Source organism: Heterocephalus glaber, unplaced genomic scaffold (genome assembly GCF_053883595.1).
Source record: "Heterocephalus glaber isolate CG9 unplaced genomic scaffold, H.glaber_assembly_v1.0 deba00001442, whole genome shotgun sequence".
Classification (NCBI taxonomy): Eukaryota; Metazoa; Chordata; class Mammalia; order Rodentia; family Bathyergidae; genus Heterocephalus; species Heterocephalus glaber.
Window position 1 is genome coordinate 57,421,847 of NW_028258296.1, and position 27,437 is coordinate 57,449,283.

The 27,437-nt window shown below is 47.6% G+C and overlaps 3 protein-coding genes across 20 annotated transcripts in view; 2 read left to right on the forward strand and 1 right to left on the reverse strand.

Moving 5' to 3' along the window:
• Positions 1-3,135: 3,135 nt before the first annotated feature.
• Cdc42se1 (CDC42 small effector 1) lies at positions 3,136-10,709 on the reverse strand. Its single transcript, XM_004854032.4, has 5 exons — positions 10,556-10,709; positions 7,451-7,750; positions 6,847-6,957; positions 5,668-5,760; positions 3,136-5,207 (listed from the first exon to the last, which is right to left on the reverse strand). The coding sequence occupies exons 2-4, from the start codon at positions 7,502-7,504 to the stop codon at positions 5,686-5,688; spliced, it is 240 nt and encodes a 79-aa protein (XP_004854089.1). The 5' UTR covers positions 7,505-7,750; positions 10,556-10,709; the 3' UTR covers positions 3,136-5,207; positions 5,668-5,685.
• An 80-nt stretch (positions 10,710-10,789) lies between these two features.
• Mllt11 (MLLT11 transcription factor 7 cofactor) lies at positions 10,790-17,309 on the forward strand. 5 transcript variants are annotated; one of them, XM_004854031.4, is made up of 3 exons: positions 10,790-10,868; positions 11,423-11,494; positions 15,998-17,309. In XM_004854031.4, exon 3 carries the CDS (start codon positions 16,000-16,002, stop codon positions 16,267-16,269), a length of 270 nt encoding a protein of 89 aa, XP_004854088.1. In that variant the 5' UTR covers positions 10,790-10,868; positions 11,423-11,494; positions 15,998-15,999; the 3' UTR covers positions 16,270-17,309. The 5 variants fall into 5 exon arrangements, 3 of the variants coding, with proteins under 3 accessions (XP_004854088.1, XP_021121568.1, XP_004854087.1); XM_021265909.2 differs by having other exon boundaries at positions 10,799-10,868; positions 15,994-17,309; XR_015451853.1 differs by lacking the exons at positions 10,790-10,868; positions 15,998-17,309 and adding an exon at positions 13,896-15,987 and having other exon boundaries at positions 11,054-11,494.
• A 130-nt stretch (positions 17,310-17,439) lies between these two features.
• Gabpb2 (GA binding protein transcription factor subunit beta 2) overlaps positions 17,440-27,437 on the forward strand; it is a 48,607-nt gene continuing 38,609 nt past the window's right edge. For 9 of the 14 annotated variants that reach the window (XR_015451846.1, XR_015451848.1, XR_015451849.1 and 6 more), the window contains exon 1: positions 17,440-19,273. The gene's annotated coding sequence lies outside the window, so the exon portion shown is untranslated. Of the gene's footprint in view, positions 20,161-20,190; positions 20,213-25,379; positions 26,694-27,437 lie in introns of those variants that run through there. The other 5 variants (XM_021265903.2, XM_087212764.1, XM_021265902.2 and 2 more) reach the window with 4 other exon arrangements.

Here is a 27,437-nt window from a genome sequence, read left to right on the forward strand (position 1 = left end):
AGGTGTACGTCACCACCCCCAGCTGCCACCTATTTGGTCAATAATACGTCTTACTGGTCAGTGGATAATTATGGACCAGTTAGGATTGCAGAGACAGCCAGGTGTGGTGGCACACACCTATAGTCCCACAGTCCCAGCACTCGGGAGGCTGAGGCATGAGGATCACCGTGAGTTTGAGGCTAGCCAGGGCTCCATAGTGAGTTCAAAGCCAGCCTGAATTGCATAGTGAGACCCTGTCTCTCTCTCCCTCCCTCCCTCCCTCTCTCTCTCTCTCTCTCTCTCTCTCTCACACACACACACACACACACACACATACACACACACAACTGTAGATAAAGTATTCTTATTGAACAGATGATTAAGATGGTGTATATTAAGTTTGATCTAATTAATAGTTGAATTTTAACAATAGGTGATATTTGACCTTCTTACTATGTGGACTTTACCTGAACCATTGCTCACAACCTTGTAAGGTGGTGTCCCCACTTTACAAACAGGTGTATAAAACTAGTATGTGGCAGGGCTTGGGCTTTAGCTCAGCGGTACCTGTGCCTGCCTCACAAGTGAAAGGTCCTGAGTTTGATCCCCAGCACCAAAAAAAAAAACAAAAACCAAACCAACAAACGAGAAAACCCAAAGCTAGTATGTGGCAGAGTCACAAGTAAGATCAAAGTTGGTGTCCAACACCAAGGCCCATGTTTGTAACTACCAAAGAGCTGTCCTGGAATTTTCCCCACAATTGAATTCTCAAGAAGAGCCAGGATGGTGGCTCTTAGCTGTAATCCCAGCACTCTCAGAGACCCAGGCAGAAGGATCACAAGTTCACACCCAGCTTGGGCAACTTGGCGATTTAGGGGTATAGCTCAATGGGAAGGGCCTGGGGTCAGTCCCCAGTACTGAAAGAAAAAGCAACACAAAGCAGGAAAAAACTTGAGGACAGTTCTCTGCTTGACCAAGTTACCAAAGGGTTCTGATTGGCCTGATAGCGTCTCAGTTGCTAGGGCAAACAGGGAGGGGAAAGGCAATAAAGGGTCATTTTGCTGGTTTTTGTCTTTTTTCTTGTGTTCTCCCTCACCCCATCCCAGTAGTGGGGATTGTACCTAGGGCCCTCATACTTAGTTATATCCCCACCTCTTTATTTTTTGAGACAGGTTCTTGCTCAAACTTGGGATCTCCCTGCCTCAGCCTCTCAGAGTATTAGAATTACAGATGTGCACCACACCTGGCTACCTGTTCACCACCACACCCCGTCCCAATACTATTTTGAATATTTAAAAGCACATATGAAGGTCTGGGGATGTTGCTCAGTGGCATTGTGCCTACCTGGCAAGCCCAAGGTCCTGAGTTTGATCCCCGGTACTGGGGAGGAAAAATCATATAAAAAGGGAAGGCAGGAGGGTTGAGGGACTGAGGGGTAGGGCGGTAGGGCAAGGAAAGGGTGAGGATGTGGATATGGATTAATTGCCCCTTCTTTTTCCTTGCCCAGACACATGTAAGCCAGAGGCAATGGCCACTTCATCCATAAGAGGCCGTGTCAGCATCTCAACCTCTCCTCTCACTCCCAGCACCCACTAGTTATTTTTAGTACGGAAAAATAAAATTGAACAAAACATTGTTGGCCTTGTCTTTTTATAGAAGGATCTGAGGAAAACCATAAATCTCAACCCAAAAATTGTGTTTCATAGCCAGCAGCCTCGTCTTACTCCCCTACTCTGTATCCCCAGGATAAAATACTGACATTGTTCATCTCATCTGCAACACTTTCATGGGTTTTTAGAGGGCCTGGGGATTGAACCCAGGGACATTCTACCACTGAGCTACAGACCCAGTCCTTCTAGTTAGAGATGAAGTTTAAATTGCCCTGGTTGGCCTTGAACTTGTAATCTTCCTGCTTCAGCCTCCTAAGTAGTTGAGATTACAAGTATGTACCACCTCTCCCAGCTAAACAAATACTATATTTCTGTATTTAAAAAAAGATTTTTTGAGCGGATGTGGTGATACATGCCTGTAATCCCAGCACACAGGAGGCTGAGGCTGGAGGATCATCACAAGTTTTTTTTTTTTTTTGGTACCGGGGACCGAACTCAGGATCTTGTACTTTCGAGGCAGGTGCTGGAACCACTGAGCTAAATCCCAGGCCCTAACCACATGTTTTAAGGCCAGCCTGTGCTACACAGTGAGTTCATATTAAGTCAGCCTGAACTACAAAGTGAGACCCTGTCTCAAAAAACCAAAAACTACTTTTTTTTTTGGTACCGGGGATTGAACTTGGGTCCTTGCACTTTCAAGGCAGGCAGTGGAACCACTGAGCCCACAAAAATTTTTTTTGAAACAGGGTCTCGCTATGTAGTTCAGGCTTCTTGAAGTCACTATGTGACACAGGCTGGCCTCAAACTCACAGTGATCTTCCTGGCTCAGCCTCCCACACACTGGGATTATAGCTGTGTGCCACCATCCAAGTATTTCTTCAGATTTGAAAATCTGAAATGCCGAGAAAAAGGTATATTGGTGGACAAGGTGGCTAAGCCCATAATCCTAGCACTCTGGGAGGCTGAGGCAGGAGGCTTACAAGTTTGAGTCTGGTCCAGCAACTTAGTGAGACCATCTCAAAATCTAAAAAGAGCTGGATCCCATTAACCCTTTCCATCCCTAGTCTGACCCTCAGGTAGCTCTTGCAAGCCCTGGGCTCAATCCCCAGCACCATACATACACAAAACAACAAAAAACAAGAATGAACAGAAAAGGGTATAGGAAGGATCTGAACCTTTGGAAGTGTTTCCTCTTTGTCTGAATGCTTGGCCCTCTTCTGAAAAGGCAAAATGTTGGTACAAAATCCATCTTGGGCTGGGGATTTAGCTTAGTGGCACCACGCCTGCCTTGAAATCGCAAGGTCCTGAGTTCAATCCCTGGTACCAAAAAAAAAAATTCCATCAGCCTCTTTCCTTTTTGCTGCATGCAGAATTCACTCACTGGTTCCAGTACTAGACCTAACACTTGCCAAACATGCATCTTACACTATGTGGCCGAATTTCCACAGTAGCGATTCATGGGCGAGGGCCAGCCACTTTCACGCTGTTTTGATCAGCTGTATCCACCCTTTAATCCAGTGGACACTTGAAATGATTACTCTGGAACTCATTTGTTTACATTTTTATTTGAAAAATGCATTTAAAAGTCCAACAAATTCTTAATATAAATTATGACTCTCAACCCCATTCCCATCACTTTGTCACTAGTGATGGAGGTACACGCGTTGGAGAAGGCGGCTTGAGGCAAGAGCACCAGACTGTCCAGCGAATAGCTACTAGGTGAGGCTAGAGACAGGAGTTCCCATCTTTCCACCTTACCTGGGCCCCCTTTCACCACCCCTGGTCTGACCCAGGCAACAGGTGGGGCACTCTCACCAGAGCAACTAGCTTGGCTGGAACTGAGAGGAGCTGGGAATGCACCTCTATCACCAGTCTTAGGCCCTGAAAAACTGTAAAGTACACTGAAATTTGAAAATTTCCTCACTGTAGACGGGGGCAAAACGAATGCTGGATTCAACAGAGTGAATGCGATTCCACAGTTCTGACCCTGCTACAGAGCCAGAGACCCCCCCGCACCAGCCCAACTCAGAGCAGGCAGGAGCTCATCTGTCTAACTGCCCTGCAAAGAAAGAGCCAGAACGAAAAACACCTGAGAACACAAAGTGCCTAAAGACCCTGTCCTCCAGTTTTCCGGTCTGAAGCACACTGCAGCCAGGTGGGGTGGGGTCCTGGTCTTCAGACAAAACTCCCTGAGTCTTATTCGTGTCTGGTTTGGGGGCTGGGGCACAGTGACAGAGCTTAGGGCACAGGAGGGTACATAACGAGGGCCCCTCCCGCTTCTCTCTCCCTCCCCAAGCCCCACACAGCCCCTTCCCATCTCCACACTGCAAGGACAGAGAAGCACAGTGCTCATCCATGTGGAGACCCCAAGCCACGCAGCCCAAGGTATAAAGATTATGTGGCAATCTTTTGAGCCTACTCTACAAGGGTCCTAGTCCACCCAAGGCTCAGGCTCACAAGGAACAACCAGATGAGGATAGATGGGGAGTGAAAACCACTTCAAAGTGCCTTGACTTGAGGCTGTGATTCCTGGCCTCAGGCAGTTGTGACCCCAGGAGCCTTCAGTTTCTGAAGATATTTTTGGTTGCCAAAACGAATGTAGGGCAGAGATGCTGCTAAACATCTTCTGATGACAAAACAGCCTTCCGGTGTCTAGAAGGTCAAACGCACCTCAAGAGCAGCCTTGTTCTGCCGCTCCCCGACCCCCAGCTACAGTGAGCCCCTTGCACGCAGATGTCGGCTTTCACCATTCCCTCCCCGTGTCAGAAAGTGCAACTGGAGCCCAGACTCCTATCTTCTGCTTTCTGGCTTTCTCTTCAGACCCCTCTTCCTTCTCTCACCTGGGCCAGCAGGGAGGTTGGCAGAGGGTGGGCAGGGTCCCCCAGGACTTAAATGGAATGTTGACAGATCCGCTGCATAACTTACTCAATGGGAAACAGTAAGGTTCCTAACAGGGACAGGGGCAAGGAGGGGAAGAGCGGGCTAGGGGCAATTGAGTCATCTTAAATTAAATTTTTAATTAAAAGAAAAAAGGACTGCTGCTGGGGAGCTAGTAGTGCTACAGAAAGAGGATTAGAGAAGACCTGGTGTCAGCAGAGTGAGGGACACTGAGGGGGTAGTGCTTAAGGGCTGAAGTCTAAAGACAAAGAGCAGCCTGGGCAGTGGTTGCCCTCCCAGCCCCTGCTGACATCTGCTGTAGATTATCGCAGGGGAAAGAGAAGGGCAGGGAGGTAGAGAGCTTCTCAGGAAAGCTGGCTTCAGCTTTGGCAATCTCACCTACCTACCCCACTTAGGGAGTTCCAGGCTAAGAGTTTAAAGAGCTGGCACCCAGACCGTCATTCAGGAGGAGAGAACTCTGTGCTCAGATCCTGGGTTCCAGGGCTTCCGCTGAGCTCCTCTGGCCTGCCAGGGGTCACTTGGTCAGTCCAGCTGCCTTGACCCTTCTCCAGGAGGGGCGGCAGCCAGAGAGAGGAGGAGGAGTCCAGCCCCCACGCCTCAGAGGCACTGTCAGGCAGAGGGAAGGGAGGGACCCTTGGGTTCTAGAAGTCCTAGCAGGGAGCAAGTGAGGGCAGCATTTCTTCTGGGCTGGACAGAGTTGGAACTTGAAGACAGCAGAACCTGAATTTAAGAATGGAGACAAAGAAGATTTGCCTTAAAAAGAAAACAAAAACCCAAAAACAAAACGCCAAGACTTTAGGGAAAAGCCACACTACACAATCCAGACTTTCCCTCTATTTCTGTCTAGACAGCCACCCCTCTGCCTTTCTGATTGAGCCCACATACTTTTCTTGTTTCATTTTTGAGACAAGAGTCTCCATATATAGTCCAGACTGGCCTTGAACTCATGGTGTACCCCAGGCTGGCCTTGAACTCATAGTGATCCTCCTGCCTCAGCCTCCGGAATGCTGGGATGACAGGTGTACACCACGCCTGGCTGAAACCTACATTCTTGTGCCTCCCATTCCACCCCCTCCCTCCATTTCCCATTCTGGCATCAGAGGACCAGGGTTCTGAAGAGGACGATCAGGATGAACTGGCGTGGGCATGAGTTCTTGGGTGGGTTCCTCTAGTCACTCACCATTTATTTCTATGGGAGCTATAAGCCCCTTGAATTGTTCCAAGGCCTGTCCCGGTTTCCCTTGGACCTCATCTGCTCCTGAACTGCACCTGTCTGTTGAAAAGCATATGTGAGACACTCTCGTTTGGTAGCACATCTCTGTAATCCTAGCACTCTGGGAGGCAGAGGCAGGAGGATCAGAATTTGAGCCTAGCCCCGGCACCTTAGCAATTCAGACGCTGTCTCAAAAAAACAAGCCTCCTTCATGTTGGCTTTTGTGAAGATGAGTTAAAAGGGGTCTTTTACTAATAAGAGCCCTACAGGGCCGGGGATCTAGCTCAGTGGTTTCGCTGCATGCTGAGCAAGCGCAAGGACCCAAGTTCGATCCCCGGTACCAAAAAAAAAAAAGAGCCCTACAAAAATTTTGCTGTATGTGAATTTCATAATCAGTAGGAAGGCTCCATCACTAGCTCCAGACCTGTTTTCCTTATCGAAAGAGCAGAAATGCACTACATTTAGGCCAGAGGTGCTCCCCCTTTTCATGTCCAACACTCCCAGCCACAGCATGACTTACTATGGCTCTGACTCAGCAGTTCTGAGTTTTGTGTTTTAGACAGGGTCACTTTGTGTAGCCACAGTTGCCCTCCTGCCTCAGCCTGAGTGTTAGAACTATAGACAGGCACCACCACCTCTGCCAGCAGTTTGGGTTTCTTTTTCTTGGTACTGGGGATAGAAGTGGGGACCTTGCGCTTTCGAGGCAGGTGGCGGCACCACTGAGCTAAATCCCTGGCCCAGCAGTTTAGTTTTTTGGAGAGTCTTGTGATGTAGCCCAGGCTAGTCTCAAACTTGCAGTGATCCTCCTGACTCAGCCTCCCAAGTGCTGGGATTACAAGAGTCCATGCCCAGCTTGGGCAGCAGTTCTTAATGAGAAGAGTCGTGGTGTTGGAAAGAACCCTCCAATTACTAAGACATATATATTCCCCACCCCAATGAAGACCAATATGCTAACTGCAAAGATAAGGGGCCCTAGGCCCAGAGATCTGAAATACCAGGTCTCAGGTTTGCACAATTGGTGAACAGGACTAGAACCCCTGATTCTTGCTTCTTCAGGTTTCTGTTATATTCCTCAACTGAACTTTCAGCGGGGGTTACAGTTCCAGGCCATACCCCAACATCAGCCCATCCCCGGCCCCTCGTTACCATGGCAAGTCCATCTCCAGCTCCCATCTCCCCAGAGCCAATGTGGGTCAGGTGGACAAAATTCATCGGTTCCCCAATCATGGTCCGGTCAATCCGCCTTCTCTTCTTCTTCTGCTTTGAGAAGATAAAGTCATGTCTGGAGGCCCTCCTCCAATCACAGTAGAGGAAGAGGAAAGAGTCTTGGAAACCGCTAAGGAAAGGAAAGAGCTCAGGGCCTGGCGGGAAGAGGGGATGTGGCTCTACAACAGGGAAACCACAAGGACCCAGTCACACTGGGGAGGGCAGCGGCCTGCGGGGTGAATGCTGCACAAAGAGGCAAAGTCACCTCTGGCTGATGAGGAAACAATGGGGAAAACTGACAGGTGCTAAGCCTGTCTTATGACCCCTGCCCCACTCAAAATGGACGGGATCAGGAGGTAAACGCTCAGCCTATTCACTGCTTCCATCTCCCAGGCCCTCTTATTGCAGGTACACATCTGCCTGGCAATATGGAACCTTTCCTAATGGGAGGGAGGCAGTGTCCTTTTTCAAAGGAAGATCACAGAAGGTGCATCTACTTCACAGCAGACAGGAATTGTTTCCAGGGCGGTGGGGGGAGACTCACCGGCTGGGGTTTCTCGACCACACAGCAGCCCAGTTTGTGCCAAAATTCACTCATAATCCTTGAAGGTGCCAGCTTCAATCCTCTGCCAGAGGCCCCAGAGGGCTCTTGCTCTGGTGCTTTGATGGCCCCTCCTCACACGCCCTGGTGTCAACAGCACATGCGGGCCACTCAGCTGGCTGGGTTTAGAGAAGCGGAACCCCAGGGACCCTTAGCTGAGCAGCGAGGTCGGCATCAAAGAGACTAACAGGGCTGGAGAGAGGTGGCCGAGCACAAGGTTATGCCTTCCTCGGATCCAGAACCCTGAATTCAGAAAGCAAAGAGGAAGGTTAATGAGAACATACACACACACCCCAACCTTCAAGAGGCCTCCTGATGAGCCCTGTTTTTCCAGTCCTCTCCGAGATGCCCTAATCCTGTACCTCAACAACAATCTTTCCCAAACACAGGAACCTCTCAGCTTGGCTCTCAGGAAGTAAGAGAACCAAAAGACCAACAGGGGGTAAGGGGCTAGTACCAAACGAGAGGAAGGGGGCTAAGAGGACTTAGGGTGAGGAGATGCAGAAGCCCAAAAGAGAGTGACAGAAAGGAACAAAGGGGATGCAACAAGCTCCCTGGGTTTAGGGTAGAAGGGGAGGGCGTTTAAGTGACTCTAAAGAGGAAATAGTGGTTTTTGGTTCTCACAAACAAGGCCTCCACCCTGCTCCTCCCTTTTCCTTACCTTGCCCTGAACATTTAAATTTTCTTTAAGAACAAGAGCCCTTGACCACCAAGGTCCTTGGAGACTAGCTGTAACAGACTGTACCTCAAGGAAGACTCTCTACAGTGAGAAATCTTTCCCTTTCTCAATCTGTTGCCCTCTTTCCTCCTCAGTCCCCTCAACTGAGATCCAACCCCTCCCTGAAACCATTTAGCGGCTCCTTGATTACTTGACCTTGAGACCCTTCCTGAAGGTTCTGCCCAGTCTAGCACAGTCTAGTGTCCTGTGCCAATGCCCCCTCCCTCGTGTGTTCCCATATTTGCACATACACAGCATGGCCACATCTCCCTGTCTTGTACAGACATCTGTGCACATGCCAAGAGTCTTTCTGTCCCATGAGGAATCATTTTCCAGCCTCCCCACCCTATTCACAGGTCCTGTCGTGCAGCTCTGCTCCGCCTCACAGGCCGTAGGGGCCAGGGCCTTCCCTCCTCCCCTCATGCTTCGACCTGTTCTCTTCCCTTCTCAACACTTCCATCCCCAGGCTGCATCAGCCAACCAGTAGTGTAACTGTCCAAGGAAGAACTTTCTTCCCTTCTCACTACTGCCAGGCAGGGTGGGCCCATCTAGACGTCCCTATCCTACATTTCCCAGTTCTGAGCTGCAGACCACCTCAAAGATACCAACAGGGCAGCTTCGAGAATATCACACAGGAACATCCAGAGGAATCACCTTCCTTCTAGGCCTGGACCCTGGCACCCTAGACTGACCAAAACACTGTGTTTTGTTGTGTTCTTAGCAGTCTTGAGATGAGATCACACAAACACAGCTTCTAGGGAAGACTGTGGCCTTTCTCTCACTTCCCTTCCCTCCCTTGGAAGGGCGGAGTAATCAGGCCGGAAGTCAGAACACAGCTGTCCAGAGAGGGGAGCTGTGGCCAGTGGGGAAGTTAAGTCAATCAGTCACAGGGTTTGTCGAGAAGGTAGTGGCCGAGGCAGGTGGGAGTGGTTGGAGGGAAACGGAGAAAACAATGAAGAATCAGAGGAAACCCCTGACACCACCAGACAATCTGTCCTGAGTGGACAGTATATTCCCCCTCTGCTCAAAGCTGAGTGGACAGGGGTGGATGGGGCTGGGAGGGCAGAGGAGAGGGGAGCGAAAGGGGCAGTGGAAGAAACAAGGACGTTTCTGTTTCACTTCCAGGGATCTAAGCAGAGCTGGGTGGAGGGAAAGTGTGTGTGTGGACTTGGCAAGACATGCCCAGTGAGTCTGAGAAGTGACCAGGAAATTCCATTCCCTAGGACATTAGGGTCTCTGAAACTCGGGGGTGGGGTCAGGCTGTGAAAAGGGCAGGACCGGGCCAAAGCATGGAGGGCTGGGGTTGGGGGGAAGGGGAACAATGCCAAAAAAGGAACTGAGAGCGACTGGCTGTCACTCTTAAAACTGCTAGGGAAAAGCGGGTTGAGGAAAACTGAAGTCCTGAGCAAGGTAAGCAGAGGAGGAAGAGGTGCCAGAATCCACAGCCCCTATTTCAACCCCAGAGAAGGGTCTGGGAAACCAACGAGAGATCGGGGATTAGACGGCATAGGACCACATCCCGACAGCCGAACAGGGCGAGGACTGCGCCCCTCTTAGTCCCATTTGAGAGTGAAACAGGGAACTGAAAAGACCCCCCCCAATCTCAACACCACCAAGGTCACACTAGGGCTCGAGCCCCAACCTGTTGGGGGGCGACCAAGAGAGGGGACCGCGGAGACCTGTCCCAGGAAGGAAGGATGTACAGAGGTAGTTCCTGGGTCCAGTGCTGGCCCCAAACCGGTTTTCCCGGTCCCGCGGCCTTCCTCCCCAGGCCTCCAACCCGCTGCCTGACAAGCCTTCACAAGCAGCAGCTGCGAAGAAAGGAGCAGAATTGAGAAAGGAGTGGGCAATCCTGGCTGTCAGCCCAGGGCTGCAGCTGGCCCTGCTCGGAGACCCCACACTTGCACGGCTGCTGCGGGGCCTGGAAACGGGGCTGGATCCCATATGCCAGCCGGGTGACCGGTATCTGCCCAGCACCAACGCCCCGCTCCGCAGGACAGGTCTAGCGGGGGCTCCAGGGAAGGAACCAAGCCCCGGGCTTTCCATCCCTCCAGAGTCGGCCACCCCCACCCCGACCTTCTCCGAGCCTCCCAACCTTCACGCAGGCCCGGGACCTCTCTGATCCCTCGGACTGTCGCTCGCCCCGCGGCTGCCCCAGGCTCTGGGAAGGCGCTCCCGGCGCCTGGTCCCCCGCGCCTGTCCCGCACGCGCCGCCAGCGGCCCGGTCCCTGCCTCGGCCTCGCACTCCGCCCTGCCTCCTTCCGCTCCGCAGCCCGGGCGCCGTCCTCGCTTCCCCACCGCCAGCATCGGAGCGTCCCCACCGGCCTCACCTGCTCCTCGCGGGCGTCCAGGCGTCCGGCCGCCGCTGGGGGGGTCCGGGCCGCGGCCGGCCGTGTGGGCTTCCCGGGCTGGCTCCGCGGGGCGGCGGGGGAGCCGAGCTAGCTCGGCAGAGGTGGGGCGGGCCGAGGACGGAAACGCCGGCGACGTGATTACGAAACCCGCCGGCGGCGGGCGCGCGCCCTGCTCCCCCGGACGTGCGGGCCCTGCGCGGCGAGCGCGCGCGCACGCGGGGACGCGCCCTGCAGCCCGAGGGCGGTGCCCTGGAGCCAGTGGGCACCTGGGCCAGGGCCCGGCACGCGCCCGGTACGCCCTGCGTCACGCGTGGTCCCCGCGCGCCAGGCCCTGCGGGGTGGGGGACTCGCCGAGGCCCAGACCTAAGAAGCACCCTCCCGCCTCTCCCCACTGTGAGGGTGGAAAGGCGAGGCGGAGGGGTAGTGAGGGGGGTAAAAGCTGAGAATCTTTTTCTCCATAACACCTAGCAAGTAACCTGGAGTCCTTACGTTGGGAACAAAGTGACACTCCTCCATTCCATTGCTTAGACTCTTTTGACCAATAAATCTAAATTTGGGGACAATGCATTCCTGGCTCCCCGGTCAGCTCGGGGGGTCGGGAAGGGATCGGGAATGATGTGGGACCAATAAACCTATGCAGATGCCGCGAGCCCCCTCCTCCCCCTCCAGGGCTCCGAACCTATCATCGGAATTGGCCGAGTCTGGCAGGGAGGGGGCGGGAAGTCCTCCGCCCTTCTTAGGAGGGGCTGCATTGCAGGGGGAGACCGCTCTGGCAGGCTCAGTCTGGGAAGAAGACGAGGGTGGAGACAAAGCCGTCAGAGCCCCAACAGCTTCCTTTTTCTCCAGCCCAGAGCAGACCCCGAGACCCCGCAGTACTCCCGTCGTCTTTGGAACACGCTAGTAATTCACTGATAACAGGTAAACTAAACTGGGGGTGGGTGGGCAGGGGGCTGCAGAGGTAGAACAGCAGCTTATTCTGGTCAAAGACCCCAAATAAGATTGAGGTGGGGAACAGTTAAAGAGAGAAGGGGGCGCTATGAACAATGGATAGCGATTTGTTCCCAGATTAACACCTCTTTAGTAAGATCTCCATCCATGCCTTGATAGCAGGTCCCTATTCATTAATCTGTAACAATTTACGTGTAATTATTTCTCAGCACGTATCTCATTTCCATTTTCCTATGATTTGTTGTCCTGTGTATTTAATATCTTCAGTCTGCTTATCTATATCTTCCTTTTCAAGTTCTAATTTTTACTACTAGTCGTATGGTTACTCTTTATTCCCTCTGTATCTCTCTAGCCTCTACTTTCCTGTATTTCCCATTTTTTCCTGTAGTGCTGTTTGTCTCTGTGGGAAGGAGTCTTGAAGGTGAGATATAGGATAATATTGAGAGTAATCCTGACATTTGGGGTCTCCTCCCCCTCCCCATCTCAAATCTTTGCTCCAAAGAAAGGGGCAGCTTGAGGTAGGGAAGATGGGGGCCTCTTCCAGCTGCCTGACCCCACACTGAAATCAGTTCAGCTCCACAGGAGCTGTTCATGGGAGTAGAGTCTTAGTTGCTCAGTAGAATAAGTGGGAACGGACATGACTAATAGAAAAATTCACGCTCAGAGGGAGGCAGACATGGCATGCCAGAGAACATCCATGCCTTCCCCCCCCCATGGTGGCAGGATGACACAGCAAGGCCCTGTGGGGAGGGCTGGACGCCCACAGAGGGTCTCCACAAAGGGTATTTGGGTGTGTCTACGTGGGTCACAAAAAGTGCATCTTTTAAATCTGATATATTAGTCATGTATCTCTAAGAATAAACAGTGATATTTAGAAATTACCTTTGCCTAAAATATCTGGATAATTTTAAATAAAGGATAGTGGGTAGCATGTATCGAGTGCTTATAATGCAAGAACAAACCCTTTAAGATATGTAAATATCAGATGTAAGGACAGATGAGAAGAGGAAGGAGAAGCTAGCTCATAAGACATTTGCAAAATGTGGATGACTTTGAAATTAAACCCATACCATATTAAATTAAAAGTTACATGATAAATATCTTTACATTAGTAAATACCATATTTTAGCTTCAATTTTCTGTGTAGCCTTATGTTTTTGCCTTGATTTTAAGGCCACATACGTTTGTATATGTGTCTTTCTGGAATGCATTTGGTACCCTGTACATTCTGTGGGTCAGTGGCTTAGCTGGAAATTTAGGTCTTTTGAGTTAATATTTCACAAAATTTCTTTAGGAATTTTTAAATTGCAAGGTAGTTCAATCAGACACTCGGACTATTCAGGCAGTTATACATAACTGTAGTTGCAAGAGAAGGAGTCAATTTGTCAAAGAGCTTTTTCGCTTTCCTCAGATTCTAGCTTACTCTACTGCATTTCACATTTTCACTACTTAGATCAGAATCACAGCAATAATCAGCACCTGACTTACAGAGTATCTGTTTTGTTTTTGCTTTTTAAGGAAAACATTTTTGTATGTAGTGTTGGGGATCAAACCCAGGATCTCATGCATGCTAGGCAAGTATTCTACATCCCCAGCCCCAGAACATCTGTTCTTCAAGAACTGGAATCTCAGGGCTGGGGATTTAGCTCAGTGGTGCCGCCACCTGCCTTGCAAATGCAAGGACCAGAGTTTGATCCCCAGTTACCACCCTCCCCCCAAAAAAGAACTAGAATCTCACCAGGTGTGGTGGTGCATGCCCATAATCCTAGGCTGAGGCAGAAGGATTGCAAGGTCAGGGCCAGCCTGAGACACATAGCAAGCCCCTATCTCAAAAAAACAGAGAGAGATGCTGGGTATGGTGGCGCATGTCTGTAATCCCAGCACTAGGAGGCTGAGACAGGAGGATCACCATGAGTTTGAGGCCAGCCTGGATTACATAGTGAGACTCTGTCTCAAAAAAGACAAAAAACAAAACCGAGAGAGAGAGAGAGAGAGAGAGAGAGAGAGAGAGAACAAGAAAAACTGATGTCCCATAAAATTTGAAAATATTGGCATAGAATTATATAAAGCTGTAGGCAAAGACTGGCGACTATGAGCCTTAGGTTTATATAAACTGGCTAGAAGTTTTCACAAATCACTAGATAATTTTTAAAGTTTGGTCTAGGTTTAAATTCTATGATTTTTTTTCTCCTTACAGTTCTATTTAAAGAGCCCATGATATGCCCAGCATTATTCTGAGGTCACTCTGTGGGAGAATTGCCAGGGAGGGGATATAAAAAGAAGCCAGCTAGCTAGGGGGAAAGCTGGTAACGCAGTAAACGGTTCCAGTGGGCAGTCAGTGGCACTGTTGATTCTAAGGCTTGTTTCTTAGGATCTCCTCAGTCCAGACCCGAGCGGGGATTGGTTGGTGAACAGGTAGGGCTATTTCCTAGCTCTCTCTGCACAAGTCTCTGCAGATTACTATGAAGATGACTGAGTGCCTCACAGCAGGATGACCTCACCCTCCAGGGCCCTCCCCCACCTGCTCTGCGCCTGCATCACCCCCTGAAGCAGCTTCTCTGCTGAGTAATGCTCACTCTCAGTTTATTTTGGAGCTTGAACCAAAGGGAAAAAAAAACAATTCAGAATTAACTTACCCACTCGATACTCCTAAAGTCCCAGTACTCTCATACATCACTGTTCTAGAGTAAAGCTTGCTTTTTCTGCTTCAGTAGAGATATTTCACATTATATACGTGCTTTTTGGAACCTGTTTAAAGCTATTATTTAGTTTTCTTTCCTTCCTTCCTTTCTTTCTTTTTTGTGCTAGGGATCAACCCCAGATCCTTGTGTTTGTCAGGCAATTACTACCTAACATCAGGCTGTTATTTAGGAGTCACAGGCCTGGTGAGAGCCACGAGGCCCGGTGAGTGCTAGAGGAAGGCTTTTTGAAACAGGGTTCTAATCTTGGAGGCACTGGAATGTTCTTTCTGCTTTGATGGGAACATTTCAACTAGGGCTTCTTGCCCCTTCCCTTGGCTGGTAAGTAGGAGAGTGGAGGTTCAGGGAGCTATAATAGTCATAACATCAGGCAAGGTGTCGGTAGGGTCAACAGAAGCTGTGGGAGAGCTACTCATTAGAGCATGGGAAAGTATCTTCTTCCAATCTAGACTTCCCTTCACCTGGGACCACCAGCCTTTTTTTTGAGACAAGGTCTCACCATGTAGTCCAGGCCGGCCTTGAACTCTCAGTGATCCTCCTGCCTCAGCCTCCCTAGTGCTGGGATCACAGGTATGGGTCATCATGGCAGCCATCCAACCCATTTGCTCTCATTATCATCATATATATATATATATATCAGAATTAGGATCAGAGGAGGTCCTGTTATGACAAAAATTTTAGAACCTGGATTTGGTTTTGAAGGAGAGGGAGGTTACAGAGAAGTAGATTCGTAAGATTATCTGTGGACTAATAGATGAATGGCAAGGTACTCATCAGTATTAAATACTAAGGGAAAATTAACAGCCAGCCTTGGGTGTCCGTGTGCAAAGCCTAAGAACACAGAAAGCACACTGGTTTTACCTTTAGGGAAACTTTCAGTTTATTGAAGGAGATAAGACTATCCTTCTAGGCTGGGTGTGGTGATGCATGCCTGTAATCTCAGCACTCAGGAGGCTGAGGCAGGAGGATCACTGAGCACTGTGAGTTGTAGTCCAGCCTAGGCTACATAGTGAGACCTTGTCTCAAAAGACCAAACCTCAAAAACAAAATCTGGACCGGGGATTTAGCTCAGTTGTTCCACCACCTGCCTCGAAAGAGCAAGGACCCGAGTTAGATCCCCAGTACCATACAAAACAAACAAAAAACTAACCTTTCTCCATTTTGGAATGACTTATTTGTTGCCTGTTGCATTAAGTTGATCTTGAGTCTAATTTTTTATTTTTTGAGACAGGGTCTTTTTTTTTTTTTTTAGTACTGGGGATCGAACTCAGGACCTTGGGACTACAAGGCAGGCACAGTACCACTAAGCTAAATTCCCCAGCCCAAGACAGGATCTTACTATGTACTCTAGGCTTGCCTTGAACTGTGTAGCCCAGACTGGTCTTGAACTTGCAGCAATACTCCTGCCTTAGCCTCCCAAGTGCTGGGATTACAGAGGGAAAAGTTCTGAAGCTTGTTCTAGGGAGCTGGATTATTTACATATGTAAATAGGGGTGTGGAGTTTCTAAACTAGAAAATGCCAGGAGCAAGCTGCATATGGTAGCACAAGCCTGTAACCCCAGTACTCACTCTGGGAAGCGGAGGCAGGATTGCAATTGGAGCACAGCAACTTAATGGAACCCTGTCTCAAAAAATAAAAATGGCTGAGATGTAGCTCAATGAGAAGGCCCTGAGTTCAATCCCCAGTCCTGAAAAATTAAAAAAAAAAAAAGGCCAGGAGGCAGAAGGAAGTTGCTTTGGCATGAAGAATGATGAGTGGTTTCTTCCTAGGAAGCTATGAGGGACCCTGTGAGCAGCCAGTACAGCTCCTTTCTTTTCTGGAGGATGCCCATTCCGGAACTGGATCTGTCTGAGCTGGAAGGCCTGGGTCTGTCAGATACACCTACCTACAAGATCAAGGGCAGCAGCGCTAGCAAAATGACCGGGCAAGCAACTGGAGCAGAGCAGAAGAACCCTGAAGGTGATATCCTCCTTGAGTACAGCACCTTCAACTTCTGGAGAGCTCCCATTGCCCGTATCCACGCCTTTGAACTGGACTTGCTCTAAGGCCAAGACTTGTCTCCGGCCACCTTGTCCTCGTTGTTTTCCCTTTCCAGCTCCTCCCTTCCATCCCTTTACCATTTTAATCTTGTTCTCTTCCCTCTGTTGTGTTGGTGGTGCTGTTGAATCTGCTCGCTGTTGTATTTATTTATCTATTTATTCATCTCTTTATTTATCTACTCCATTCCTCAAAAGCCCTCAAGCCAAAAAAAAAAGCCCTCAAGCCACAAAATAGGGCTCAAGCAATGGAGTATTGGGTCACAGGGGCTCCACTGCACTCCCACCCTGGGATTATCAACTTCAGAAAGTAGTCCTATGGGGGCACCAAGGAGTGGTAAATAGTGCAAAATGGAAAGCTGACTTTTTAAATTCCATTTTAATCAGCTTCAAAGATTCCTCAAACCTTCCTAATTTTCTGCTCCAGGCCAGTAAACATAAGTATTTCTTAAAGGGTTGACAAAAATCTTGCAGGTTTTAATTTGAGATGACCTGCTATAAAACAAGATTTCTAAAAGGCTAAGACTCTTGCTTTTTAAACCCTACTCCTTCTTGTAATACATTCTTTCCCCCCAGAGAAATTAGGGTACTTAAAGGTGTAAAACAAGAGGAAACAAAACCTCATGGAACATGAAAATAGGGGAAAGTACTAAATCATTTCAGAAATGGCTAGGCTTTTTCTTTTTCAGAAGAGTATCTTTAGCCTATTCACTTTACAACTTTGCTCCTAAATGGGTTGAAAACTTGCTGAGAAAAATCACATTTCAAATCTTAAGAAATCTTGCTGACTGGTAGGATAATTTGTAAGGTTTTGATTAAGTCTTCTAAAGGGGATAAGGTTTGGGCCTTAGTATTTAATCTTGCCCTCTTGCATTTGGAATACATAATACTGATCAGTGGACCTCAGGGCCAGTTCTTTAGCTACTTTAAGACTATGAAATGAACAATTAATTACCTTTGACCTTACACCTTGTCCCCACTTCTTCCAAAATTATTGCTAATTTGTGCTGCCATTTACTTGTTTATTTAATAAATACTCAATCCCAGGACTGGATTCTAGCTTTTTCTCTCCACAGGCCTTAACGTTAGCCAGGTTTTCACATTTAGGTTATACATTTCATCTAATATTCAATTATGAGGAAGAATGATTTAAGTAGATTTATACATAAAAGGTGAACTTCAGGTTGAACAGGTAGGTAACCAAAAAAGGGTGAAATCTTACAGTTTGTAAAAAAGCTTTCACCATTCTTATGCTTGTGAACTGATTACCAACATGGTTTTTTTTTGGACCAGGGATCGAACTCAGGTCCTTGTGCTTATGCAGCAGGCAGCCGAAACCACTGAGCTAAATTCCCAGCCCTACCAACATGTTTGATAAAATTTTCCTAGGTGTCTAAAAAGTAGACTAATTCACCCAAATGTTATCTGCTTATTTGTAACTTGCCTCATTCCAAAAAACTATTTGTAACTAACTTGAAAATAGTCTGTTGGGCTGGGGATTTAGATCGTCGTTTCTTCCGCCTGCCCTGCAAGGGAGTTCAATCTCCGGTACCAAAAAAACAAAGAAAATAGTCTTTGTTGTAGCCTGTCATTCTTTGAGGCTGAGGCAGGATTGTAAGCTCAAGGCCAGCCTGGGCAATTTTTTTGACTGTCTCAAAATTTAAAAAAAGTAAAGGCCCTGGGCTTAGGCCTTAGTACCTAGGGGAAAAAAGATAAAAGGCTTTTGTGTTCCTACTACTATATTAAAAAACACTAAGTCTGACACAGTATAAGAGGATATAAATAGGAATGACTCAAGATTCTCATTTAATGACTTAAACCCTGTCTCAAAGTGGGGGAGTGGCTATGGATGTAGCTCAGTGAAGGGGCTGAGTCCAAATTTCAGTGGTAAAGAAAATTTTAAAAAAATTCATTCGAGGGCCGGGGATTTAGCTCAGTGGCTTCGCCGCCTGCTGCACGAGCGCAAAGACCTGAGTTCGATCCCTGGTACCAAAAAAAAAAAAAAAAAAAATTCACTCGATTCACAAAAATATAAAATAACAAATAGTATTGGATAGTATGTCATAAAGATAACATCAATAGAATTTAAGAAGTTTGCACAAGGGAGAGACATAAACCCTCTTCCTAGGGCTTCAACTATTCAAGGAACGGAGCCAGGGACAAATGAGGTGTCTTTTTCGGAAGGGCTTTCTCGAGATCTTCAAGTCCTTGAATCATCGAAACTGGTGGGTGGAGACGGGATCAACTGATAAGTGAAGTGACTAAATGAATTTGCAAACTCATGCTCCATCTTCTGGCCCCCCAGAAGGAACACGCAGTTAGTACTCATTCCACGGTTCCATCTGAGAGCTTCCTGCTGCCGGCTGTAATGAAATACGTGATCTTCAGGCAACAGAGGTAAATTCCCGGGCAAAGCCAGGAATGCCCCGTGAGCGTCAAACGAGCTTAGCCCAAGGAAGAAAGGCTTTTCCTGTCAACCCTATCCGCTGGCTACCCTGGAGTTGTCGAGAGGTAGAACTGAAACTCCAGACACATAATTTTGATTTCCCTTTAGCGGTTTGCTGAGTTCTTGGCGCCAAAACCACCTTCAAGGTCCGTCCCTTACCGGAACTACACAAGCGTAAAACACGTAACCCTAACACTCCGCCTCACTAAATAGTCCCTCCGGGGATGTCGCCCATACACACTTTTCCGGTTCAAGAGACCTTCAGTACATAAGAGACAAGCTTCAAAAGTTCATCACCTTCTTGTTCGAATGGGAAAGTGGGTTTTCTAATCAAGTTTCCTATACAGATTCCTCCGCCGGAACGCGTACTCGCGAACCTTCACTTCCGGGTCCGCCATTTTGTTGCCTCCATTTCTCCACGAGGGGGGGGTAAAGGCCCCCAAAATATGCATACATGAAAAGGCCAAAAAGTAACCGTCACTGACAGGGACTTTTACCTAGAGAAGGAAACAGAACCAAACTGGCGGGCTCGGTGAAAGCGCAGCGGGCAGCGTCCGAGACGAGGAGGTGAGGGGTCAGAGATGCGAGGACTCTGGGGGGCGTCTTAAGTGCACGGTGCCGTGAGAAGTCGTGGCGCTTCCCAGCCCGGCTCCCGGGTGCTCCCGAGCGGCGCCCCCTCATCGAGGCGGGGGGAGGGGGCCGGAGAGGAAGGGGATGCTGCGGAGAGGAAGGGGAGGGGACTGAGGAGGTGAAGACGGGGTGGGTGTAAGACCTGGGGCCGGGGAGCTGGACCACGCGAAGCCAGGCCGCAGAGGTGACCGCTAGGGGGCGGCGTCTGCGGGCCGAGGGTGCCGGCTCCCCGGTTGGGCTCCGAGGAGTGAGCGGGGTGTCAGACCTGGGGCTCCGTGACGGGAGGGAACGGGGAAGCACTGGAGTTCTTGACTCCAGGAGTGAAGATTTAGTGGGCCTGGGAGCCTGAACCAGAGCGGCAGGGACTTCACCTCCGGCTTCTGCACAGCTGTTTGAACAGCTGGCCGCCCGAGGGGACGTGCGCCACACCGGCGGTCGGCGGACCGGGGTCCCGTTCGATGGCTGTTCTTCCGGTTAGCTTTCCTCGGCTCACGCAGATCCCTCTCCCCGTCGCCTAAAGCTGCGGTGTGGTTGGCGCTCTGCCCCGTCGTCTGTGGAAAGACGTTCCGTGATGTTCCTTCACAGTTGACTCTGGCCGTATTTTCGTAGTTTCGTCGTGCCTCGGCCGCCCAGTGCAGTGGAGATCTCCTGAAGCATTTGTTTCACACTGGCTTTGGTAACTGGGAGAACTGCCCCACCCAAATTCTTACATAAACGAAAGTAATGACTCTTTGATAACAGAGAACTTTGTTCCCAAGAGCTCAAGCCCTTCCTGGTTGTTAGAACACACTTGAGAGTTCTTGTGTTTTTAGGATGGAGGGGAAGTGAGTGCCCTTTGGTTTTACTCTTCGTCAGGGCTGGAGGTATAGCTCGGAGGTAGGACACTTGCCTAGTAGGTGTGAGGACCTGGGTTTAACCCCAGCAGAGGGTGAAGGGGTCTTAGGAGACAGTTTAGACCAGATTTGTCTTCTCACTCTCCTTGGGGAAAGTGGGGTACATCCAGTAAAGAAGAATGTTTTTCCTTTGTTAGTAAACAGGTCAGAACTCAGGGTGCTAAGAGAGTAACACGAGTCCTCCCAAAATGTGATTATTTTTAAAATATATATATTACTTTTAAACTGTGTGATGGTCTAGGCCTGTAATCCCAACACTCAGGCTGAGGCAGGAGAATCCCTGTTTGAGGCTAGCCTGAACTACATCTCGATACCTTGTCTCAAAAACCTAAATAATAGGGCTGGGGATGTAGCTTTGCGGTAGAGCACTTGCCTGCTATGTACAAGGCCCTAGGTTCAATCCCCAGCACCAGGGGAAAAAATAAAATAAAATAGATTACTTTTACTTGAGTTAGATGCTTCAGGTTAAATCAAAAGAGTGAGAGAAGGAGGAGAAGAGTCTCGAACACCTTTTAGGAGGCTTTTTTTTTTTTTGGTACTGGGGATCGAATTTGGGACCTTGTGCTTGCAAGGCAGGAGGCCTTTTTATATCAGGATGATAATATAGCACCCTATTTACATTCTAAATCCAAAACTTAATTATACCTCTGTATAGTAAGAAATAAGGTTTTTCATGGCTTGTTTGAAGAATGAGATGGTGTGTTCCAGTCGGTTGCTATTTAGGGGTACAGAACTTGACACACAATATGATTAAAGAAAAACGATAAATTATATTTGAAGTTAAACCGCAGTGGAAAAACTGGAATGTTCCAAATTATTTTACATAGCTGGGTATGGTGGTGCATACCTGTCATCCAGCTGCTCCAAGGGCTAAGGCAGTAGGATCTTGAGGCCTTGTCTCAAAATAAAAAGGACTGGGCCAGATGTGCTGGATGCAGTGCTGCCTATAATCCCAGCGCTCAGGAGGCTGAGACAGGATGTGAGGGCAATCTGGCTTTTTGTCACCCTTTTTATCACCAGAGTTGATTCAGCTGGTCTGGCTGGCTGGGCGGGTGTCCCCTTCCTCCCTCACCACTCCATGTGTGTCCTTCCCCAAGCTGCATGCTGGGTCAAAGAGGACACCACCCTGATAGAGGAGGATGGTTTCCTCCATAAAGGATATATAAGTAGCTGCACTCCCCTGCTAGGACCACCAAACAAGCTCTCAAGGAAACTGAGCCAGGAAGATTGCCATGAGTTGAGACCCCATCTTAAAAAAACAAAAGAATAAAAATTAAAAAATAAAAAGGGCTGGAGATGTAGCTAAGTGCAAAAGCTCTGGGTTCTATTCCCAGTAAGGCTAGAGATGTAGCTCAGTGAAAAGGCCAGCAGTGAAAAGGGGAGGGATAGGGGCTGGGGATTTAGCCCAGTGGTTCCGGTGCCTGCCTTGCAAGCACAAGGTCCTGAGTTCGATCCCCAGTACCAAAAAAGAAAGAAAAGAAAAGGGGAGGGATGAACAAGGATCCTAAACCTAGCCTCTAGACCACCCGGGACCTGGGGATGGACAAGGAAATAGGTTACTAGTACAGTGCCTCCAGGTTCCATCCCCAGTATGGAAAGAAAAAAATATATTTTTATGAGTTCACCTACTGAAGATACCAGTTACAGTGGGATAAAAATCATTTTACTCAGGGCTGGGGATTTAGCTCAGTGGGTTTTGCTGCCTGCTGCGCAAGCGCAAGGACCCCAGTTTGATCCCCAGTACCAAAAAAAAAATCATTTTACTTAAACCAGGTGTGGTGGCACACATGCCCATAATCCCAGCGGGAGGCTGAGGCAGGAGGATTGCCCTGAGTTCGAGGCCATCATGAACTACATAGTGAGACTTTGTCTTAAAAAAAAAGAAAGTCAACATAAAGGAGCTGACTTTCTAGAAGTATTAGCTTTCCAGGAATTTGAGGCAAACCAGATTTCTCCTTAAGCAAATACTGTTAGGAAAAAGGAAAAGAAGCAGAGGTACAAGCTCGACAGGACAGGTTTATTTCAGAACAAATCAGAGGGACAGCTCTAGCACTGGAAACCAGACCAGCAGCTCTGGACAGGCTGTGGGTCCTGGGGAGGGGAAGGAGCTCAGTGAGAGGGGCTGTGGCTCCCAGCCCAGGACGAGGCGTGGAATGGGAGAGCAGCAGCCAAGGACTCGGCTTGGGAAGGTTCGGACTGGTGCCCCCCGCACCCTGCAATGGCTGCATCAACAGTGGGGCTGACAGTGTTGGGGATCCCCAGGGGCAGCTGTGTGGGGAGGGGCAGTTTAAAGGGGTTGGATCAGGATGGCTGTGGTCAGATTCCTCCAGATACCCAACCTGCAGCCGATTGTGTGTGTGTGTGTGTGTGTGTGTGTGTGTGTGTGCAGTAGAGAGGACAGCTAAAATTCCCTTAGGATGGTTAATCCTGTTTTGATCCAGCCTTTCTTTTTATTTTTTATTTTTTGGTACCAGGGATCGAACTCAGGTCCTTGCTCTTGCGAGGCAGGCGGCGGAACCACTGAGCTAAATCCCCAGCCTTTCTGAGCAATTCTCTTTTGGCCATTCTTTCCCTTTGTTTTCTGTTTTTGTTTTTTGTGGGGTTTTTTGTTTATTTGTTTTTGAGATAGGGTTTGCTGTGTAGTTCAGGCTGACCTTAAACTCAGTGTGTCACCCAGGCTGGCCTTGAACTCATAGTGATCCTCCTGCCTCTGCCTCCCGAGTGCTGGGATTGAGCTACACTCCAACCCAATAACACATTTATATGAAAACTATCTTCCAGGTTTAAACAAATAATTTATGGAGAGGGGGAGAGAAGAATGGCATTGTTTTGGTTTTGCAAACCTCTAACTAACCACTGGCTCCATAGAAGACAGCTCTATTCTCATATCTACTTCTGCTTTCAAGCTATTGCAATATGTACTTGGAGAAAGAGTGAATATTGTAGTAGCTATTTCAGATCATTGTAAATAATCTTTGACACTACACAAAAACTTGACAAATGGTAATTTCTTTCTTCTTTTTTTTTTTAGTTCTAGAGATTGAACCCAGGACCTTCTTTCTCTTTTTCATAGCAAAACATTTATTGGTACAGTTTAGGCATGATGATACCATTTGTCATAGGGCATTTGCACCTGTACATCATACATCTCATTTCTTTTTTTCCATTCCCCTTCTCACTCCTTCTCCCATCCCAGTACAAAAGCTTTGTTTGCATTTTTCCCTTCTATTTTCTTTTTTCTTGTCCCTTCCTTCCTTTTTCCCTCCCTCCTCCCTTGTTCTCTTTTTCATTTTTTCTTCCCATTTCCCAATATCTATTATACATTTTATTTTTTTAAATTAAGTTTATTGGTACATAGTGGGTATACAATATGATGACATTCATTATTGGGGATTTGTACCTTTACATAAAATATCTTGGTTCTTATTTTTTCCCCATTCCCCTGCCCTCCCTTAAACCACTCCACCCCTCCCTATTTACAAAGACTTTGTTTCCATTTTTTCTTTTCTATTATATATTTTAGTCCTTATTTCCACTTTGGGTTTCTCACACCAGGGAAACAATGTGGTATTTGAACATGTGTGTCTGATTTATTTCACTTAAGAGTGTGGTCTTGAGGTGCATCCATTTAGCTAGAAATATCTCAAGCTTATCCTTCTTTATGGCAGAGTATATAAAAAAACCCCACACAGGGCTGGGGATTTAGCTCAGTGGTTTCGCTGCCTGCTGTCCAAGCACAAGGACCTGAGTTCGATCCCCGGTACCAAAAAAACCCAAAAAAACCCCCACATCTTCTTTATCCGTTCATCAGTTGATGGGCATTTGGGCTGTTTCCAAGATTTATCTATTACAAACTGTGCTATTATAAACAGGGGTGTGGATATATTACCTGTGGTATGATGCTTTTAATTCTTTCGGGAAGATACCAAGAAGGGGGATAGCTGGGTCAAATAGAACCTCTCGTTTTAGTTTTTTGAGGAATCTCCACGCTGATTTCCAGAGTGGTTGCACCAGTCTTACACTCCTAGCAGCAATGGAGAAGGGTTCCTTTTTCCCCACAGCCACTCCAGCATTTGTTATTTGGATCCAGGACCTTACATATGCTAGGCAGATATTCTACCACCAGCTGTGTCCCCAGCCTGACAACTGATTTCTTAGAAGTTGCAGTGAGAAATATGAAACCATGACCAGGGGTGGTGGTGCATGCCTGTGGTCCCGGCACTTGGGAGGCTGAAGCAGAAGGATCTCAAGTCTCACCTGGGGAACTTAACAAGACCCTAACTCCAATAAAAAGGGCTAGAAACTTGTTCAGTGCAAAGGCCTTCTATTCAGTTCCAAATACTACACTAAATAAATAAATAAATAAAAAGGTTGGGGATATAGCTTAGTGGTAGAGCACCCTTTGGGTTCCATCCCCAGTACAGGGGTTGGGGTTTTCATGATAAAAGCAGTTATTTCAGTTTGCAAGTTAATTGCACTGTCCTTTACCTCAAGAAATGCACTATATGTCAGGTATGGTGACACTCACCTGTAATCCCAGCACTTGGGAGGCTGAGGCAGGAGAATCGCCTCAAGTTCAAGGCCAGTCTGGACTACAAAGTGAATTCAAGGACAGCCTGAACTATAAAGTGAGACCCTGTCTCAAAAAACAACAAAAAAATGTAATAAAATTAGTAATTTTTACTGCTTCATCTGCGACTTCTGTATACCTGTGTGTGGTGCTGGGGATGGAACTGGGGCTGCTGTGTAATGAACTATATCCTCAGCCCTTTTTATTTTTGAAATAGGGTTTCATTAAAGTTGCTTAGGCTGGAGTTAAACTTGCAATCTTTCTGCCTCAGCCTTCTGAGAAGCTGAGATTATAGGAATATGCCACAGATCCTGCCTTCAGGAACATTCTTAAATAGAACCAGCCTTTTGTTTTGTTTTTTGGAACCAGTGATGGAACTCAGGACTTTTCACCTTCGAGGCAGGTGCAGTGCCACTGAGCTAAATCCCCGGCCCACAACTGGCCTTTTTTTTTAATCCCCGAAAGTACATGGCAGTGAAAAATGCAATAACTAGTTCACAATTTGACTTATGCTAAGCCACTAGAAATTATACCCACAGTAATATTTTCTTAATGTGGTGAAAAAGAAATGATTTTGGGGGTTTGGGGGGGCAGGGGTTGACACAGGATATTCCTGTTTGTTTTTTGGGTTTTGTTTCTTTTTTTGTACCAGAGATCGAACTCAGGACCTTGCACTTTCGAGGCAAGCACGGTGCCACTGAGCTAAATCCCCAGCCCAACACAGGGTATTCCTATGTAGACCAGGCTTACCTTGAACTGACATTGTAGTCTGAGCTGGCCTTGAACTCATGGAAATCCTCCTGCCTTCACCTCCAAGTGCTGGGATTACAGGTGTGCACCACACCTAGCTAATAATGTTTAGTATTAGAATACAAACATTTTCATGGATCTCCTCATGGATCCTTACGAAAGCTTGTTCGTGACCACCAGAGGTCCATCAACTCTACATTTAACTGCTGGCTTAAGCAGATCAGTGTTTGACCAGTAAGTTTGCTATCTATATACTTTGATCATTATTGTATCTTTACATCATGGTCAGATGAAAAAAAAATGGTTAACGGGGCTGGGGGATTTAGCTCCGTGGCGCCATGCCTGGCTCACAAGCACAAGGTCCTGAGTTCAATCCCCAGTACCAAAAAAAGAAAGGTTAACAGATACAATTTGATTTAGAAACCTTGATGTACCCTGTTTCATTTTGCCATCCAAAGATCTGTGAATCACCAGAAAGCGTACACAGTTGCTAATAAGTAGTCCCATAGTTTCTACCCAGCAGCAGTTTCACAGTGGATATTCTCTTGCTCCCTGCCTGAACATCAGGTGCTTGTTTTATTGCTTTGCACAGTACTGTGTTCCTAAAAATAATATTCGACAGTTGGTCATTTCTTTTTTGTTTTGTTTTGTTTTTTTGAGACAGAGTCTCACTATGTCATTCAGGCTGGCCCTGAACTCATTATGTAGCCCAGGCTGGCCTGGGACTGTGGCAGTTCTCCTGCCTCAGCCTCCTGAGTTCAATCCCTAGTACCACCAAAAAAAAGATAAAAGAAACTACTGAACTATATTCTAGGGTGGCTATAACATATTGTATTCCTACTTCACAATTTGTGAATAATCCAATTTTTTCTACATCCCCAGCATGTGGTATTATCATTAAAATTTTTTTTTTACCCTCTTGCTGCGTCGCCGGTGCCTGAGCAGTCTGCTCAACCTTGCTTCTTCTCTCCCGGCGGAGGCCCGGGAGACCCAAGCGAGAAGCGGGGACCATGTTTTGACGCAAGCTGACAGCTCTCGACTACCACAACCCTCCCGGCTTCAACTGCAAAGATGAAACAATTTAGAAACTTTATAGTTTGGCTTGAAAACCAGAAAATCAGACACTACAAGATTGAAGACAGAGGTAATTTGAGAAACATCCCCAGCAGTGACTGGCCCAAGTTCTTTGAAAAATATCTCAGAGATGTTAACTATCCTTTCAAGATTCAGGACCAACAAGAAGCAATTGACTGGCTTCTTGGTTTAGCTGTTAGACTTGAATATGGAGATAACGCTGAAAAATACAAGGATCTAACACCTGGTAATGCAAAAAATACTGACAATGCAACTAAAAATGCAGAGCCATTGATCCGTTTGGGTGTAAATAATCCCGATTTTAAGGCTGGTGTCATGGCTTTGGCTAACCTTCAGATTCAGTGCCATGATGATTACCTGGTAATGCTTAAGGCAATTCCAATTTTGGTTCAGGAGCGCTTAACACGGGATGCAGTTGCTAAAGCAAATCAAACAAAAGAGGGTAGTGTGCCTGTTGCTTTAGACAAACATATTCTTGGTTTTGACACAGAAGATGCAGTTCTTTGATTTCCTTTTTTTGTTTTTTTTGTACTGGGGATCGAACTCAGGACCTTGTGCTTTCGAGGCAGTTGACAGAACCACTGAGCTAAATCCCCGGCCCAGGAGATGCAATTCTTAATGAAGCTGCTCAAAATCTGCAATTGCTGCATATAGAAGAACTCAGAGAGCTCCAGACAAAAATTAATGAAGCCGTAGTAGCTGTTCAGGCAATTATTGCTGATCCAAAGACAGACCACAGACTGGGGAAAGTTGGAAGATGAACACTTTAGATTTCTGCTTCTTACCTACTTAG

What these genes read in the sequence shown, in the direction of transcription:
- Cdc42se1 (XM_004854032.4), bottom strand. Translation starts at nt 7,504, where the DNA reads ATGAGTGAATTTTGGCACAAACTGGGCTGCTGTGTGGTCGAGAAACCC. An exon ending in TGGTCGAGAAACCCCAGCCG is followed by an intron (nt 6,958 to 7,450) that starts GTGAGTCTCCCC and finishes TTCTCAAAGCAG; the next exon opens with AAGAAGAAGAGAAGGCGGAT. An exon ending in CTGGAGATGGACTTGCCATG is followed by an intron (nt 5,761 to 6,846) that starts GTAACGAGGGGC and finishes GCTTTTCAACAG; the next exon opens with ACAGGTGCAGTTCAGGAGCA.
- Mllt11 (XM_004854031.4), top strand. Translation starts at nt 16,000, where the DNA reads ATGAGGGACCCTGTGAGCAGCCAGTACAGCTCCTTTCTTTTCTGGAGG.